Here is a 14,409-nt window from a genome sequence, read left to right on the forward strand (position 1 = left end):
AGGGATGGCCAACTCCCTTCTTCATAGTCAAGTCCAAGACTAGCGACAAGCACCTCGAACTGAACCGAGTCGACCTGCCTGAACTCTGAAGAGGTACCATCCTGTGGTCCTGCACGCCCCTTCCCTGGAACCATTCCCAGTCAATGAATGTTCTTAGCCAACCAGCATGCGTGTCTTCTATGTTCATGGCGTCGTTAGGAATCGGATCGTGACATTCTCCCCCACCCAAATCCTGCGACGCCCTCGTCGCAGTGCGGCGTTGACTCCGCTGCGTCTAACATTCCAAAGTCTCTCTCTTCCAAGTGGTATGCTCGCCTGCCCACCATCGCTTCCTTGTACAACCCCTGGCTGCACTCGCCCAATGATAGGTTTTCGGGCTAAAGGGACGCCCACTTCTTCGAGACGCAACCCCACGTTATGCCGCCTCCGCGACACCCCGAGCAAACAAGCGCCCTCCGGCTGACTTGATACCCGCCCTTCACAACGGTTTGCACGCCTCTTGAACTTGCAAGAACTTTGGTGCGCGCGGCCCTCCGGCTTCAAAGGACGCGTCTTCATGGGGAGATGGAGGCTCTCCTCCAACAGCATTGATTGCCCACCGACGCTTTAGTGCACCGTCTTCATTCTCAAGACCCCCGGATCGACAAGGGGGCACACCTTTGTGCTTTTCCCCAAGTCCTGCTCTAATACCATTTGTCACGGGCCTAGAGATTTGGCGCAGCGGCACGGCCCGTGCGGCACCAAGGTGTTGCTTCAGCTCGCGCAAGCGCCCTAGTCAGCCACCACGACCTGCCCTCCCAAGGATACATGCTGACTGGTTTCGGCCTGCCATGGCCTCGTCAGGGGAACGGCTCCAGCTCCCGACCAGTTTGTGCAGGGATGGCCAACTCCCTTCTTCATAGTCAAGTCCAAGACTAGCGACAAGCACCTCGAACTGAACTGAGTCAACCTGCCTGAACTCTGAAGAGGTACCATCCTGTGGTCCTGCACGCCCCTTCCCTGGAACCATTCCCAGTCAATGAATGTTCTTAGCCAACCAGCATGCGTGTCTTCTATGTTCATGGCGTTGTTAGGAATCGGATCGTGACATTAAGCTAGCAATGAAGGATCAACAAAGTAATCAACCTTTGGGCCAACAGGATTGCAAAAGTATAGGTGATTGAAAAGAGAATATTGTACGGGCCCGGGTAGCAATCTTGAATTTTGAGCACCTTTTGATATGTCCAGATTCGAGAGGGATGACTTATGATAATCCGTATGCAATATACATTCACGATGTGTGTGTATATATATATATATATATAATTATTGAGAGATATCAATGTTAGAGGTTCATAGTTGTGGTTAGGAAGAGTGAGTCTGTGAAAAAGAGACAAAGGTGAGTCAGTGACTCAGTGAGATGACTTGTCTAGAGAGAGAGAGTTGTAGGTCAGAGTAATTAATGAGGCTAGTTCAGTCATTTCAAATTTTCGTTACTTTAAATTAAAATATAATAAATAAATGAGGGTAAAAATGTTCATTCATATTATTTTAACAGTATTAGAGATAAGGGGCGGAGGCAGCATGTCCGCAAGATGTGTGACTGTCCCTTTGCCCGTGCTGCCCCACTAGAATTGTTTATATTTTTATACATAAATTTATAAAAATTGACACAATGTCCCCCTTAAAATTAATAAAATGGCCCATTCGCCCCTGAATCCACTAAATTTTATTTTATTTTATGCGTATAATTTGTAAATATTTATAAAACACCCTCATAAAATTTATAAATTATCTCCATAAAATTATCTATTTCTAAAAATATCTTTACTTCTTTATTCCTTTTCCTTCTTATTTTTCAAATTTCTTTTTGTCATCTCTAAAAACTTTTGCATTCTCTTTCTACAATTAAAACCGATCTTTTCCTTCAAAATTCTCTCATATTTTTTTCTTTTTATTTCATTTTCTTCTTAAAAATTTCTTTTTTCTTCATAATTTTAATTTTTTTTTTTTTTTTTTTTTTTTTTTTTTTTTTTTTTTGCACTCATGCATAATTTATGTGCAATAACCTTCTTTTTTTTTTTTTTTTTTTTTTCTTATTCATTTTTTATTCATTATTCCAATGCACTGTTGTTACACTTATATTTTTAACCTGTATTTTATTAGTATTAACATACCCCCTGAACCAAATTCCTGGTTCTGTCCCTGTTAGAGACTGAAAAGTGATTTAGAGTATAAGTAATATTTATTTTTGAAAGATATTTTCATGTGAGATTTGGCCAAACTTCAAGTGGTGTAATTGAAATTAGTCATTTTTATTAAATTCATAATACAAATACAAAAACATTATTTGTAGTTATTTATCTTCATTAAATTCGTAAAACAACTACAAAAGTACGGTACTAAACTCATTAAACGATTTTAGAGAGGGATGAACTATGTTAAATTGGGATGATGGAGTTGGGCTTCTTCACCCCTAAACCACCCCATTACCATCTCTACTTGCACCGTAATACACCAAACTTCTGTTTTTTGATGCACAGGCACAAAATCGTATGTGAAACTCACTTTGACTTTTGAGTTGCGCACCACACCACACAACGTTATTTTGTGCACACGAGGGATCCGGGTTCCTTCTCTTATATAATCACGTCTCGTGCTTTGGTGCACAACAACGTGTACACGATTCCTTCAAACACTACGGGATTCAGGTCGCTTCTCTTATTAAATTAGTCTCGGCTCGGCTATTTCAATTGGTTGATTATCCCTTGCTATGACCCCTTTTGAGAGGAGCCAATATACCATCTGCATTATGGCTCATTGATTTTTGAAATTGCCATTGTTATGTATTTTCTTTTCTTAGTTTCTTTTTTGCCATGTTTTTTTCCCCATAATATAGAATTGTCAAAATATTTTGCTTGTTGAAAATAAAGATTAGTGTATAAATCTTTGTTTTGGTACCAATATTAAATTATTTTATCATCTTTCTATGAAACCTATTTATCTCTTAAAATATCATCTGATTTTGAGATGGTATTCTATACAACTACCTTCCATATCCTCGTTAATTAAAAAGAACCACAATTGGGATCTAACACCAATTTTTTTTTACAAGGCAAGAAGTATTAAAATAATTGATATTCTAAAATTCACTAGAGGCACAAACTCGGTGGACTATCGAGATATCTCACTTTTTAAAGGTTGAAATCAAATCACAAGTGACCCAAAAATCATGAGTAATAACAATTTCACCCATCCAGTTAACAAAAATTATTAAATCTATTATATTTAATTGGTTAATACATACCACCAAATATAAGAAAGTGAAATATTCACTTTCTTATTTAACGCATTAATGATCAATGACACGAAGGCTTAACAATTCATAAAAATCATTTATAGCAAGCTAGTGGGCTAGTGCTAGTTGTGCGTTCAATTTTTGAGCCACAGATTTATGAATATGTGCATGCCATTTCAACGCAAATCTTGTTGAGTGGTTTCTTATTAGGTCAATATACCCAAAAATAAATAAATAAATAAATAAAAACTCAAAACCCTATTTTTATTTTTTATACCATAATTACCCTTCTTTAATCTTTATCAAGGTTAGGAGTATTTAATTTATTTTTCATTTTTGCAAATGCCTTGATAACCCAGTTAATTTGTACTTTCAATGAATTTTAGAGTGTCAGGTTTCGACTCTCTACATCTACTAATATAATTTTTAACCCTTTTTATCTTAAAAAAAATAAAAAATAAAAAATAAAAAAAAACTTTTTTCATCTTCTCCCTAAATTCCAGTATTGGTTTCTTCTAATGCTTTGGGTTGCCAGTGTGGCACTTATTTTATCTTGTAGCTTTCCTATCTCTTTTCATGCATCTTTCTAATGGAAGTATTATAAGTTGTTGGTTTACTGAATCAATCAATGTTGGTGGATTCTTCTTCCTATCCTAGTTTAAGGGACAGACATGAAATTGGCATCCTGAAACTTAATTACCACAACTATGATCTTACTGGGACAAAAAGGGAAAACAAAAAGAAATATGAATTGCTCATAGAGGTGAGACATGACTAAAAGATAAGCAAAGATGGGATGACAGAGAAAGTGAGAGAAAGATGAAAAGAATTCCAATTTAAAAGACTCCTAATCTTGGGATAAGGATAATTATGGTACTAAAAAATATAAGAGATTAGAATAGTGAATTTTGGCTCTTATGTAATTTTGTTTTATAAAAAAAAAAGAAAGTGGAGCTTCTAAATATGATATTGGAGCGCCAATATCAACAGCCATTTATATATATATATATATATATAATTTTTTTAAAAATATATCATACTAGTAATTTGTACTCTTTCTGTCCAAAAATAAATCTTGAGTTAAAAATTACTTCACTTTCAGTTTTACGTTCTGTTATGTGATAACCATTAATCAATGTTTGAAGGAGAGAAAAATAGAAAGGTAAAGTACAAAAAAATCCTTTGCTATTTAAAAAATGTGCAAAAATTATCTCTATTTTTTATTTCACCCTTTTGCTGGTAATGCAAACAATACTTGAAATTGATAAAATCCCAAATGAAATATAAAAAACAAACCCCAATTTTACAAATAAAATTGATAAAACCCGCAAACGAACATCACATTCAAATTTGTGAGTTTCTATGTACTCCGAGCTGAAATAAAAAAACAAACCCCAATTTTTCAAATAAAATTGATAAAACCCGCAAACGAACATCACATTCAAATTTATGAGTTTCTATGTACTCCGAGCTGTGATAGGGGAATCGAAAAGTACCCCACGAATTAATTACCGAACTTGGCGTGGCTTGGCCACCTTAAATTCTCACTCCTCTTGCGTGAGGGAATAAAAGAGTCCATTACGTGCAAGTAAAATAAATAATCAAAAAAAGAAAAGGTGGGAATGTAATTGTATATCGTGAAAGGGAATACCGAAAAACTCAGAAGTCTTCAAAATTAGAGAGAACTCATATCTTTTTTTAAGGAATCAACTTATTCACTGTATTGGTTGAATTGCTCCCGGAGAAAAAAACTGATTCAAAGAGTGATGTTGTGAATACTCCCTAATTTTTTTACGTGATTTGAATACAAGATGATCATATAATTCTTAACATCAGATCATTGAGTAATACCTAAATCTATTACGAAATTTGTATAAATTTTTTTTTGAATATTTATGATATATTACCAACATATATGTAATTGTGTGTGTGTGTGTATATATATATATTTGTATATACCCACCTTTTTTTGGTCATTTTCACAGTATCCATGGCTCCATTACCTTCCTTGTATTCTTCTCAAACAATTTTTTTTTTTAATTTAATTTTGGGGGTGATCTAAGCACGTGATGACTCTTTTACTCTTCACAATATTTTAGAGAATTTGACGTAGCTTGATTACGTTAGATTCGGTCATTTTTTTCAGGGTTATCCTTCGGCCCCTTATCATTTTCCTTAAAATAATCAGCACCACTAATTAAAACAAGTCACATTAGGCCTCCTAAAATAATAAAAATAAAAACCCACATGTATAATTGAGTATTATCCCTCTCAAATCCTTAAAATGATCAAAATGAATACTATAACCCATATGCTAAACACATATTTAATCTGCTGCTTTGTAGATAATTTCTACATTAGGTGAGATGCGTCGAAATCGTGTCAACTCTGTCAGTATCGCCACTCCATTATCATCGATCTTCTTCGTGTTGGACTCAATAAGCATCGACTCTAGCATCGGGGATTTTGCTAATATAAGCTTTATAAACTCCAATTCAGGCCTTGTCCCAGAGATGAATCGCATCTTCACTTCTCGAAGTTGTTTCAAAGAGGCATCTGAGTAGTCTTGCATTTCCAAAAATTCTAAAACCAGAGGCCCTGGAGCACCATCTTTGCTAGTAAACACCTAGAAAGAATATGAAAACACTTCAATTAAATATTATATATACAATGAAACAACATTTGAAATAATAAACTGTTGTAGCTCACCTCAATTTCAATTTTTTTCAAGTTGGGGGAGCTTTTAATCAAGCATAGAGCAAAGGAGACCTCTACAATTTCTCCAAAATATATTTCATTTAGTTGAAGAACTTTGAGGTGGTCTAAGGTAAACAGGAGCCTCTCAGGTACACCGCCCATGGTCAAGAACTAAACAAAAGCCGATGAACACTTGAGAAACAAGATTTTATTTGCAATTGCAAACACACAAAATAAAAGCTCTAAAAGCTACCTTACCTTCATAAAACGAAAGCCCAATTTCAAAGTCTCAATTACAGGAAGACAACCAAAAACCTCAAGCATTTCAGATGCCTCTCCTTCCTCGACATGTTCCAAATTCAATCCATCAGCATCATTGGAAGTTATTGAAACTACAGCAAGAAGAGGGGTATTTTTGAAATGAATAGATCCGAATCTGGCACTTATGCTTAAGAAGTCGAGATTAGAAGCATCAATTTCAAGGTAGTCAAAATGGATGGAGCCATCCAGTGTCAGCCGTTCAAGTAGTGGCCAACTAGAAACCAAGCTTCCAAGTACACCGTCAGCAAAGTCAACTTCGTAAAACTCTAGACTTACGAGCATACTAAATCCGTCAAATGTAGGAGGCGGCTCAAATCAACAGTAACTGAGTTTCAATTGTCTCGGTTCTTGACATGAAAATAGTGGCAGAGGCAACATATAGATGTCTCCCTTACAAATATCAATAGTAAGCTCCTTGATGCCACCCCTTGACAGGACAAGTATCAACGGGTAAATCTCATAACAGCCTTCTAGTTCAGAAATAGAGAGGGTGAACTTCACTATTGGTCCATTATGAAGTAATAAAACTTGATATATAGTCATGAGAAGTTTGCTTTGGAGTGAATTTTGGTTTTTCATTGAATCTTGGATCATTGTATCATCAAAGACAAGCTGTGGGAGTTTGAGCCAGTAAAACCTCCATTTCTTTGACAAAATACTCGTCCTTGCAGCATCCCGCAATGGCAACATCATTTACTATACTCTCTATTAAATTGCTTGGAAGGTTACTAATTCTATCCATGCGTAAACTAACCATCTTAGTTTTTTGATGAGCAACTTTCTTTCTCTTTCGGTTGGCCATTTTTGTGACACTTATCAAGTATCTACAATCCTGAAATCAAAACAAACAAAGGCAATTATATCGAAGTATTGCAGAAGCAATCTGTATGCTACTTCGTCAACTTATATTATAATTCGTCACTGAAATGAAAGGAACAGTAAGGCATGATATCTAAAAGGAAAAATTCACAATATGAAGAAGAAAATATTCACAAAGATACTTATTCATAATATCTATTTGATTTAGTTACAACACTGTATCAACCACCATCAACCAAAATTTTCTGCAACTGTAGTGCTAAAAAAAAATATACAGAGATTTATTTCATTATAATTATTTTGTTCAAGCAAGTAATTATCATGACATTGTTCCATTCTGTTTTCTTCAAATTCACAAGATGAGACAGAAACCCATTGCAAGAAAGCCCATTTTCTATGAATCTATTTAATCTAGGAGCCAATCTGATGTAGGACAAAAATGGGTTAAAATACATAATATAATATATATATGGTAATGCAATAATGGAGGAAACATATGGGCTCCTTAAGTATGTTGCAAAGCATAAAACGGAAGTGAAGAGAGAAATGAAACGAGTAGAACATACCAAATCTTCAATAATAGGAAACAATATCAATTACGGAAAGATTTTCCTCCACTGATTCCTCGATTAAATCTTCAATACTCCCCCTCAAGTTGGAACATAAATGCCCAACTTGCCATTGAGATGACGAGTAACAACAAGTGTGAATGATGAAGAGAGAAGACGAAGAATAATGCTACCGAACACATCGACAGCCCAAACAAGTCAACAAAAAACTGCTGGAGACGCGACAAAGATGAGGACAATGCTACCGAACACACCGACAAAGATGAGGACAATGCTACCGAACACACCAACAACCCAAACAAGTCGATAAAAACTACCAAAGACATAGCAAAGATGAAAACAATGCTACCTAACACACCGGCAACCGGAGACATGACAAAGGCGAAAAACATTATTGCCAAACAAATCGGCAGCCCAAACAAGTCACAAATAGCACTGAGAAACCCTTGGCAACATTTCAGATGCTAAAGGAATACCCTAAAATAGGGGTCCGAACCTAGGAAGAGAAATTAGGCTCTGATACCATGTTGTAAAGTATAAAACGGGAAAAACAAGTAAAATACACCGATATTACGTGGTTCAACCACTAGAGCATACATTTACAGCACAAAGAGCCCAAAGGGCTACATCACTTTTATAAAACTCTCTTAATTCATACACAATATAATTGTGGAGGCTCCTTTATATAGGAGAAGAAATTTTGAGAATGGAAAGAATTCGGAAAATAGGAAACAACGAGAATTTTTCTCCACTGATTCCTTTAGTAACACCAAACCTTCAATAAGGTAAAAGGTGAAAAGAAAGAAAAAAATGTGATTTTGTGTGTGTAGAGATATATATAACATATACATGCATGTGTGTAAGGGTGTTGTGCTAAAGCGTGAATGAAAACAAAGAGAAAGAAAGAAGTCAAAAAGCGAAATAGTGAGGTATGATATTGGAATAGGAAAAGCAATCAGTCAATGTTTATTGGATGCATTTAATGTTTTTCTGTAAAATGCCAGATTTGAAGCGTCTAGGTGTTGCGTTAGGCCGGTGCTGCGTTAGGCTGGCTTATGAATAATGAATTGGAGCCTGTATTTGGAAATTGAAGTGAATAAAAAGTGACTGGTACATTTATTGTATTGTCGGTTTAATCCTTACAAAAGGATGTAAGCTTGAAGGAAAAATCATTAACCCATCTTGAAATTGAAAATTTGAGTAGATTGTAACTCTTTTGAGTTGTTAGAGCTTTTGCACTATTGATATGATCCCCATGTGAGATTGTATTTGTTTATCCCTTTAACAATGTAGAGCGTTTTTTCGCGTATATGGAGATACCCGAAAACGAGCAGGTTAAGCTTGTACAATACAATCTCAAGGGAGGTGTTTCTGCTTGGTGGGAACAGACATAAAGCAATGATAGACGGCAGTACAATACAATCTCAAGGGAGGTGTTTCTGCTTGGTGGGAACAGACATAAAGCAATGATAGACGGCAAGGAAAGTGACATGTACAAACGTGGCACAAAATGAAGCAGCGATTCCCAACACTAAAGTATGAACATATGTCGGATCACCAGTACCAAAGTTGCAGGCAGAAATCTTGATGTGTTAGCGACTATACCGCTGAGTTCTATAGATTGAATGAACGCAGTAATCTCTTAAAGACTATAAGTCAACAAATAGAGGGATATATTGCAAGATTGCGGGTGCTGGACCAGAGTCAAATTATGACGCCTATAGGAGAAGAACCACCCAAAGCTTCTAAAGTAGAGGGGTATTTTTTTCTTGCTGAAGTTAAGGCACAGTTGGAGGAACAATTGGTGAAGTTGTCGAGCTCGTTGTTGAGAGCAAAGAGGCGAAAGGAGAGGCACTCATTCCGAATCCAGTGCAACCTATATATCAAGAATCGGCATTGGAAGGATTGCAAGATGATTTGCAACCCATACGGGATAGTCAAAATCATAAAGATTTGGTTACCGACATGAGTTTACCAAATCTGCAACAATATTGCACGAGTCCAATTGAGAATGAAGTGTTGCAAAGGCAAATTAAGGAGTTGGCTCCTATATTGCGTTTCAATGCTATATTGGATATGGTGGTTGGCTCGGGTAGCTATTATCAAATTCATGTGAGAACTGGAGACAAGTGTGTTTTCAAGAGGGAAGAGGGACATGCTTATGTTGTTGATCTTCCTGATGGAAGGGCTATTTTCCCTGTTTCATTGCTGCATTGTTGCTAATTTAGTAGGATGAGTTTTTTTGAAGTGGAGGTGACTGACCAAAAAAGGGTTAAAATATATAATATAATATATGTAGTATGCCATAATGGAGGAAACATATGGGCTCCATAGGTAAAAGGTGAGAAGAAAGACATATAGTATAACATATAAATGTATGTGTGTGTGGGTGTTGTGGTAAAATGTGAATGATAAAAAGAAAAAATAAGAAAGTTAAAAAGTGAAATGGTGAAGATAATATTGGAATAGGAAAAGCAAACAATGAACATTACCAAGTAAACAATTGGTTGAAATGTTTGTTGGGTGCATTTAATGTTTTCTATAAAATGTCATAAGTGAGATGTCTAGGTGTTGTGATAGGCATTTATTGTATTGTTGGTTGCAAATGCTTATAAAAGGATGAAACTTGTAGGATCTTGAAAATGAAAATTTGAGGAAATTGGAACTTTGTTAGAGTTTTTGCTCTGTTGATATGATCTAGTGAGATTGTGTATCTATCCTTATCAATGAGCATTTATAAAATAACATCAAGATCAACAATTAACATAATTAAGTACTTAATTGGATGTTTGAAATTGCTCCAAATAATTCTTTTAAGTGCAAAACACTCCAAATAATTCTTTTGAGTGCAAAACAATATCCCTACTTTTGGTAGGAAAAAGAAGACTAAGACCAAACAATATGCAAGTTTTCCCTATTAGCATAGCTAATCGCCCATATCACCGAACAATATGCATAATTCCTCAACAATCATACAAAATAATATGCATAATTTTACTGTTGTTCTAAAGTTTTGGTAATAAAAATTGAAAAACATGAGTCAAAATTTTATTTAATACAACTGGTAAAACAAATTTCTTAGAAATCTAAATGAAGCCCAACAATATTATAGTTGAAGAGATCAAACTCTTGTGAACATTAAATATATGAGATTGCAAATAATACCAGAGATTGAAGAGACCAAAAAAGGGAGATTCTTTTATCTTCTTCTCCTACTATCTTCGCCGGACGAGGACGAGGAAGAGAAAGAGAATGAGAAGGGCAAGGGATTTTTTATATATAATAAACAAACAATATTATATATACTTATAGAAAGACATTTACTTTTAAGGAAAATCTTGAAGCCAAGATCGTGTGCGGTGTATATCACGATGCAATACACAAACAGACGGCTGTGATCCTCGCAATGTATCGCACGGTGTGGCACACCAACAGACAACTGAGCAACTGCCATCACTCAAACGTATCTTCTTTCTTACTTTCTTTTATGCTAGATGGAACTAACAAGAAAAGTAAAGAAACGAAAAATTATAAATATATATATATATATATATATATATCATATAGTTTAAATAGCATTTAATTATTAAAAATTATTTGCACTTACCTAAATTGTCATTATTTTATAAAAAATAGTAAAATAATAATATAAATAGTAAAATAGTAAAGAGCTGTTTTATATATATGTATGGGTAAATTAAAATGACTTCTTGATGTTTGGTTTAATTGTAACTAAATCTAAAATTTGTTATTTTTTAACAACACGTCTCTTTGCCATTTTTTTTACAAAGTCCTAAAAAATTCAATCATTTTTGTCTGAAAATTTGGTTGAAATAACTCAAATGCCCATCAATTAAGTAGAAAAGACCCTATTACCCTTATAATGATATGGAATAACAAAAAAAACATGCTTGAGTGGACCAAACTACCCCTTAATTAGGTTTGTTTCATAATTGTAAATTAATACATTTAAAACAAGGGCCACTACCACTTCATCGGCAACCGCCATCACTGCCAAACAAACCCACATAAAAACCAAACCCACAATTAGATACCCCCATATCTCCCGTAACCATTCCTTCATGATAAAATCAAACCTCGCCGTCTGGTCCATCGTCCGCCGTTTTGACAACCCCCAGGCCTAAAAGAACTTTCTCAAGAGCTGCCACATCATCGTCGAAGATGGCAACGTCGGCACTCTTAGGGAAGCCCGCATCGTGTTCGGGCTTCCGGCGCCTTCGAGCATCGAACTTTTCAAAATCCTAGACAAAAAAAATTGGGTTTCTGGATTGCTTTCAAACCCATTTTTCTATCTGGGTTTCCCTTCAAAGGCGAGAAAATTGCTTTCTCTGTTGTGAATTTGACGATTTCATAGGTGAAGAAACAGAATTAGCTTGTGATTTTGGCTTCAGACCTTTTCTCTCAACTGGGTTGCTAATTCGCATGGTGAGAATTTCAGCAACATGAAGACCAAAGGCTTCACTGTGTATATATATGTAATTGTGAAAACTTACATTGTATATGTAATGTGAAAACTTAAAACATACATGTGCTTCACTAAAGGCTTCACTCATATATGATTCTATGGATGGAAGGTGGTGGTGTCGATGTTACTGGTGATGGTGGCGATGGAGAGGAAAGAGGAATCGTGGGTAAATGTGGGCAAAAGGGTCATTTGCTATTTTTAAATATTTTGATTATTTTTTATAATATAATAATAAGGGCAGATGAGTAAATTCACCATAAAATCAGACATTAGGGGTCATGCAAAAAATATGACAAACTTCAGTTTAATTGTAATTAGGTCAAACTTGAAGGAGATCATTGTAATTTACCTTATATATAAATATGAAGTTTCAATTAATTCACACATTCCAAACTATTATTTATTATTTGTGTTAAAAAAAAAAAAAAATTTATTATTTATTTGATTACCATATACAATGGAAAAAAAAAAAATCTACCACTAAAATTTTTTTTTTTTTTTGGGCTTAGCAACATAAACGCCCTACGGCATGTACAAGAAACCGAGCAACAAAACACGAACCATAACCAAAAGGAACAAACTGAACAACCAAACAAAACAAAAGAACCATAAGACTCGCAAAAAACAAGACATCAAACAGATCAATTTGAAGTGACAGCTCGAGGTTGGACAACACCAACCAAAAGTGCCAGCTGTGTAGCAAAAGACTGCGATGGAGATGAGTCAGAATAAGCAAAATCCCTTGTCTGCGTAACAAGGGGAATGTTACCCACAGCACCAAACGAATATTGATCCGTAACCAAACACGCCTTAAGAGGAGCCAATGAAACCTTAGGTTTCTTCCCATCTAACGGAGTTGATCTCGGGGCAGAAACAAGGGTGAGTGGGCGACGCTTACGGCTGATCTTCGTGGGAGAAGAGCCCTGGCTTTGAGAGAATGCCGAAGAATCAGAAGATCGGCCTTTTTAAGACATCGCCAAACCCTTACCTTTACGACCACCTTTGGAAAGTTGATCCCACCACGATAAAGGCTACACCAGCCCTTGGCCTTGAGAAACAAATGGCACACATTGAACTGGCTCCTCAAGGTGGGCTGAAACAATAAAGCTCTGAGAGAGGGAGCCATGAACTCCATTATTGGCCTGACCAGACACGCCCATCCCCGCCTGAACACTTCCATTAGACTGACCAGCACAACCTCGGTAGCACCCAAAGGAGAACCTGCGAGCACTTTTACCAGCACCAGCTGCTCCCAACTCACCCTTGTCCACAGTTGACAACGCCTCTTCCACAACAGGAACAGTAAGATAAAGAACCCTACCACGAGGCGCAGTCAAAGGGGGGTCGCCAAAAACACCATCCGAATCTTCTCCCTCCACATAGAGACAATTCTACTCACAGCTAAAGATTTAGCTCGATCACCTCCGGTTTTCCAAATATCCTTCCCCAAGTAGCTCTCCACACCTAACCAAGGCCCATACTCCATCAACTCCACAAGAGGACAGGAGGCACCAACATTACAAACCTTCCAATTATTCCCAATAAGTCCACAAGCAAAACACAAAGATATAACCTTTTCATATCGAACTTGAATCCAAAAATCCGTATCCAATAGACCCAACAACCGCACATTCTGATGAAGCGGTTTAATAATATCCAACTCCACTTTGAGGTGGAGAACCCTACTATCAACCCGCAAAGTCTCCTTGCTCTCAATCATTCCCTTGTTGTAATACCCCTAATTTTAAAAGGATAGTCTCGGCATTAATTGTATGATTAATTTATTGATTTATTTTATTTTTGTGTGATTAATTGTGTATTTGCTTAATTATTTAATTATTTTATTAGTTGGTTTGCTTTACCTGTTTAATCGTGTATTTAACTGTTTTATTTTATTTAATTGTTTTACTTTATTTGACTGTTTTATTTTATTTGGTGATTTAATGGTTGAATTGATTATGTTATTTGGTGAATTAAAAGTTTTAATTAATTAATTTTGTTTTATGAAATTGGTAGCAGACATAACGTATATAAAAATAGGTTTTGTTTATGGGCCGATTATGTTTAGGTTTAGGGTTTAGTTGGACTTAGGTATTGTGGTCTATAAATATGTACCACACGTCTAGTTAGGGTTTTAGAACCCTATTCACGATTGTGGAGGCAGAGAGAGAACAGAAGAGGATTTCAGTAGGTGGTTTTCGCCAGAGAACTTAGGAAGACGACTGTGCAAGGCTAAAGGC

General features: G+C 36.0%; 1 protein-coding gene across 1 annotated transcript; it reads right to left on the reverse strand.

Moving 5' to 3' along the window:
- Positions 1-5,603: 5,603 nt before the first annotated feature.
- On the reverse strand, positions 5,604-6,988 carry LOC132296061 (F-box/FBD/LRR-repeat protein At1g13570-like). Its single transcript, XM_059794308.1, has 4 exons — positions 6,691-6,988; positions 6,233-6,366; positions 5,987-6,145; positions 5,604-5,903 (listed from the first exon to the last, which is right to left on the reverse strand). The coding sequence occupies exons 1-4, from the start codon at positions 6,986-6,988 to the stop codon at positions 5,604-5,606; spliced, it is 891 nt and encodes a 296-aa protein (XP_059650291.1).
- Between the last annotated feature and the right edge of the window lie 7,421 nt (positions 6,989-14,409).

The sequence above is a fragment of the Cornus florida genome, unplaced genomic scaffold (genome assembly GCF_030987335.1).
Source record: "Cornus florida cultivar Cherokee Brave unplaced genomic scaffold, ASM3098733v1 CherokeeBrave_3.0.0_Hap2_Chr02, whole genome shotgun sequence".
Classification (NCBI taxonomy): domain Eukaryota; kingdom Viridiplantae; phylum Streptophyta; class Magnoliopsida; order Cornales; family Cornaceae; genus Cornus; species Cornus florida.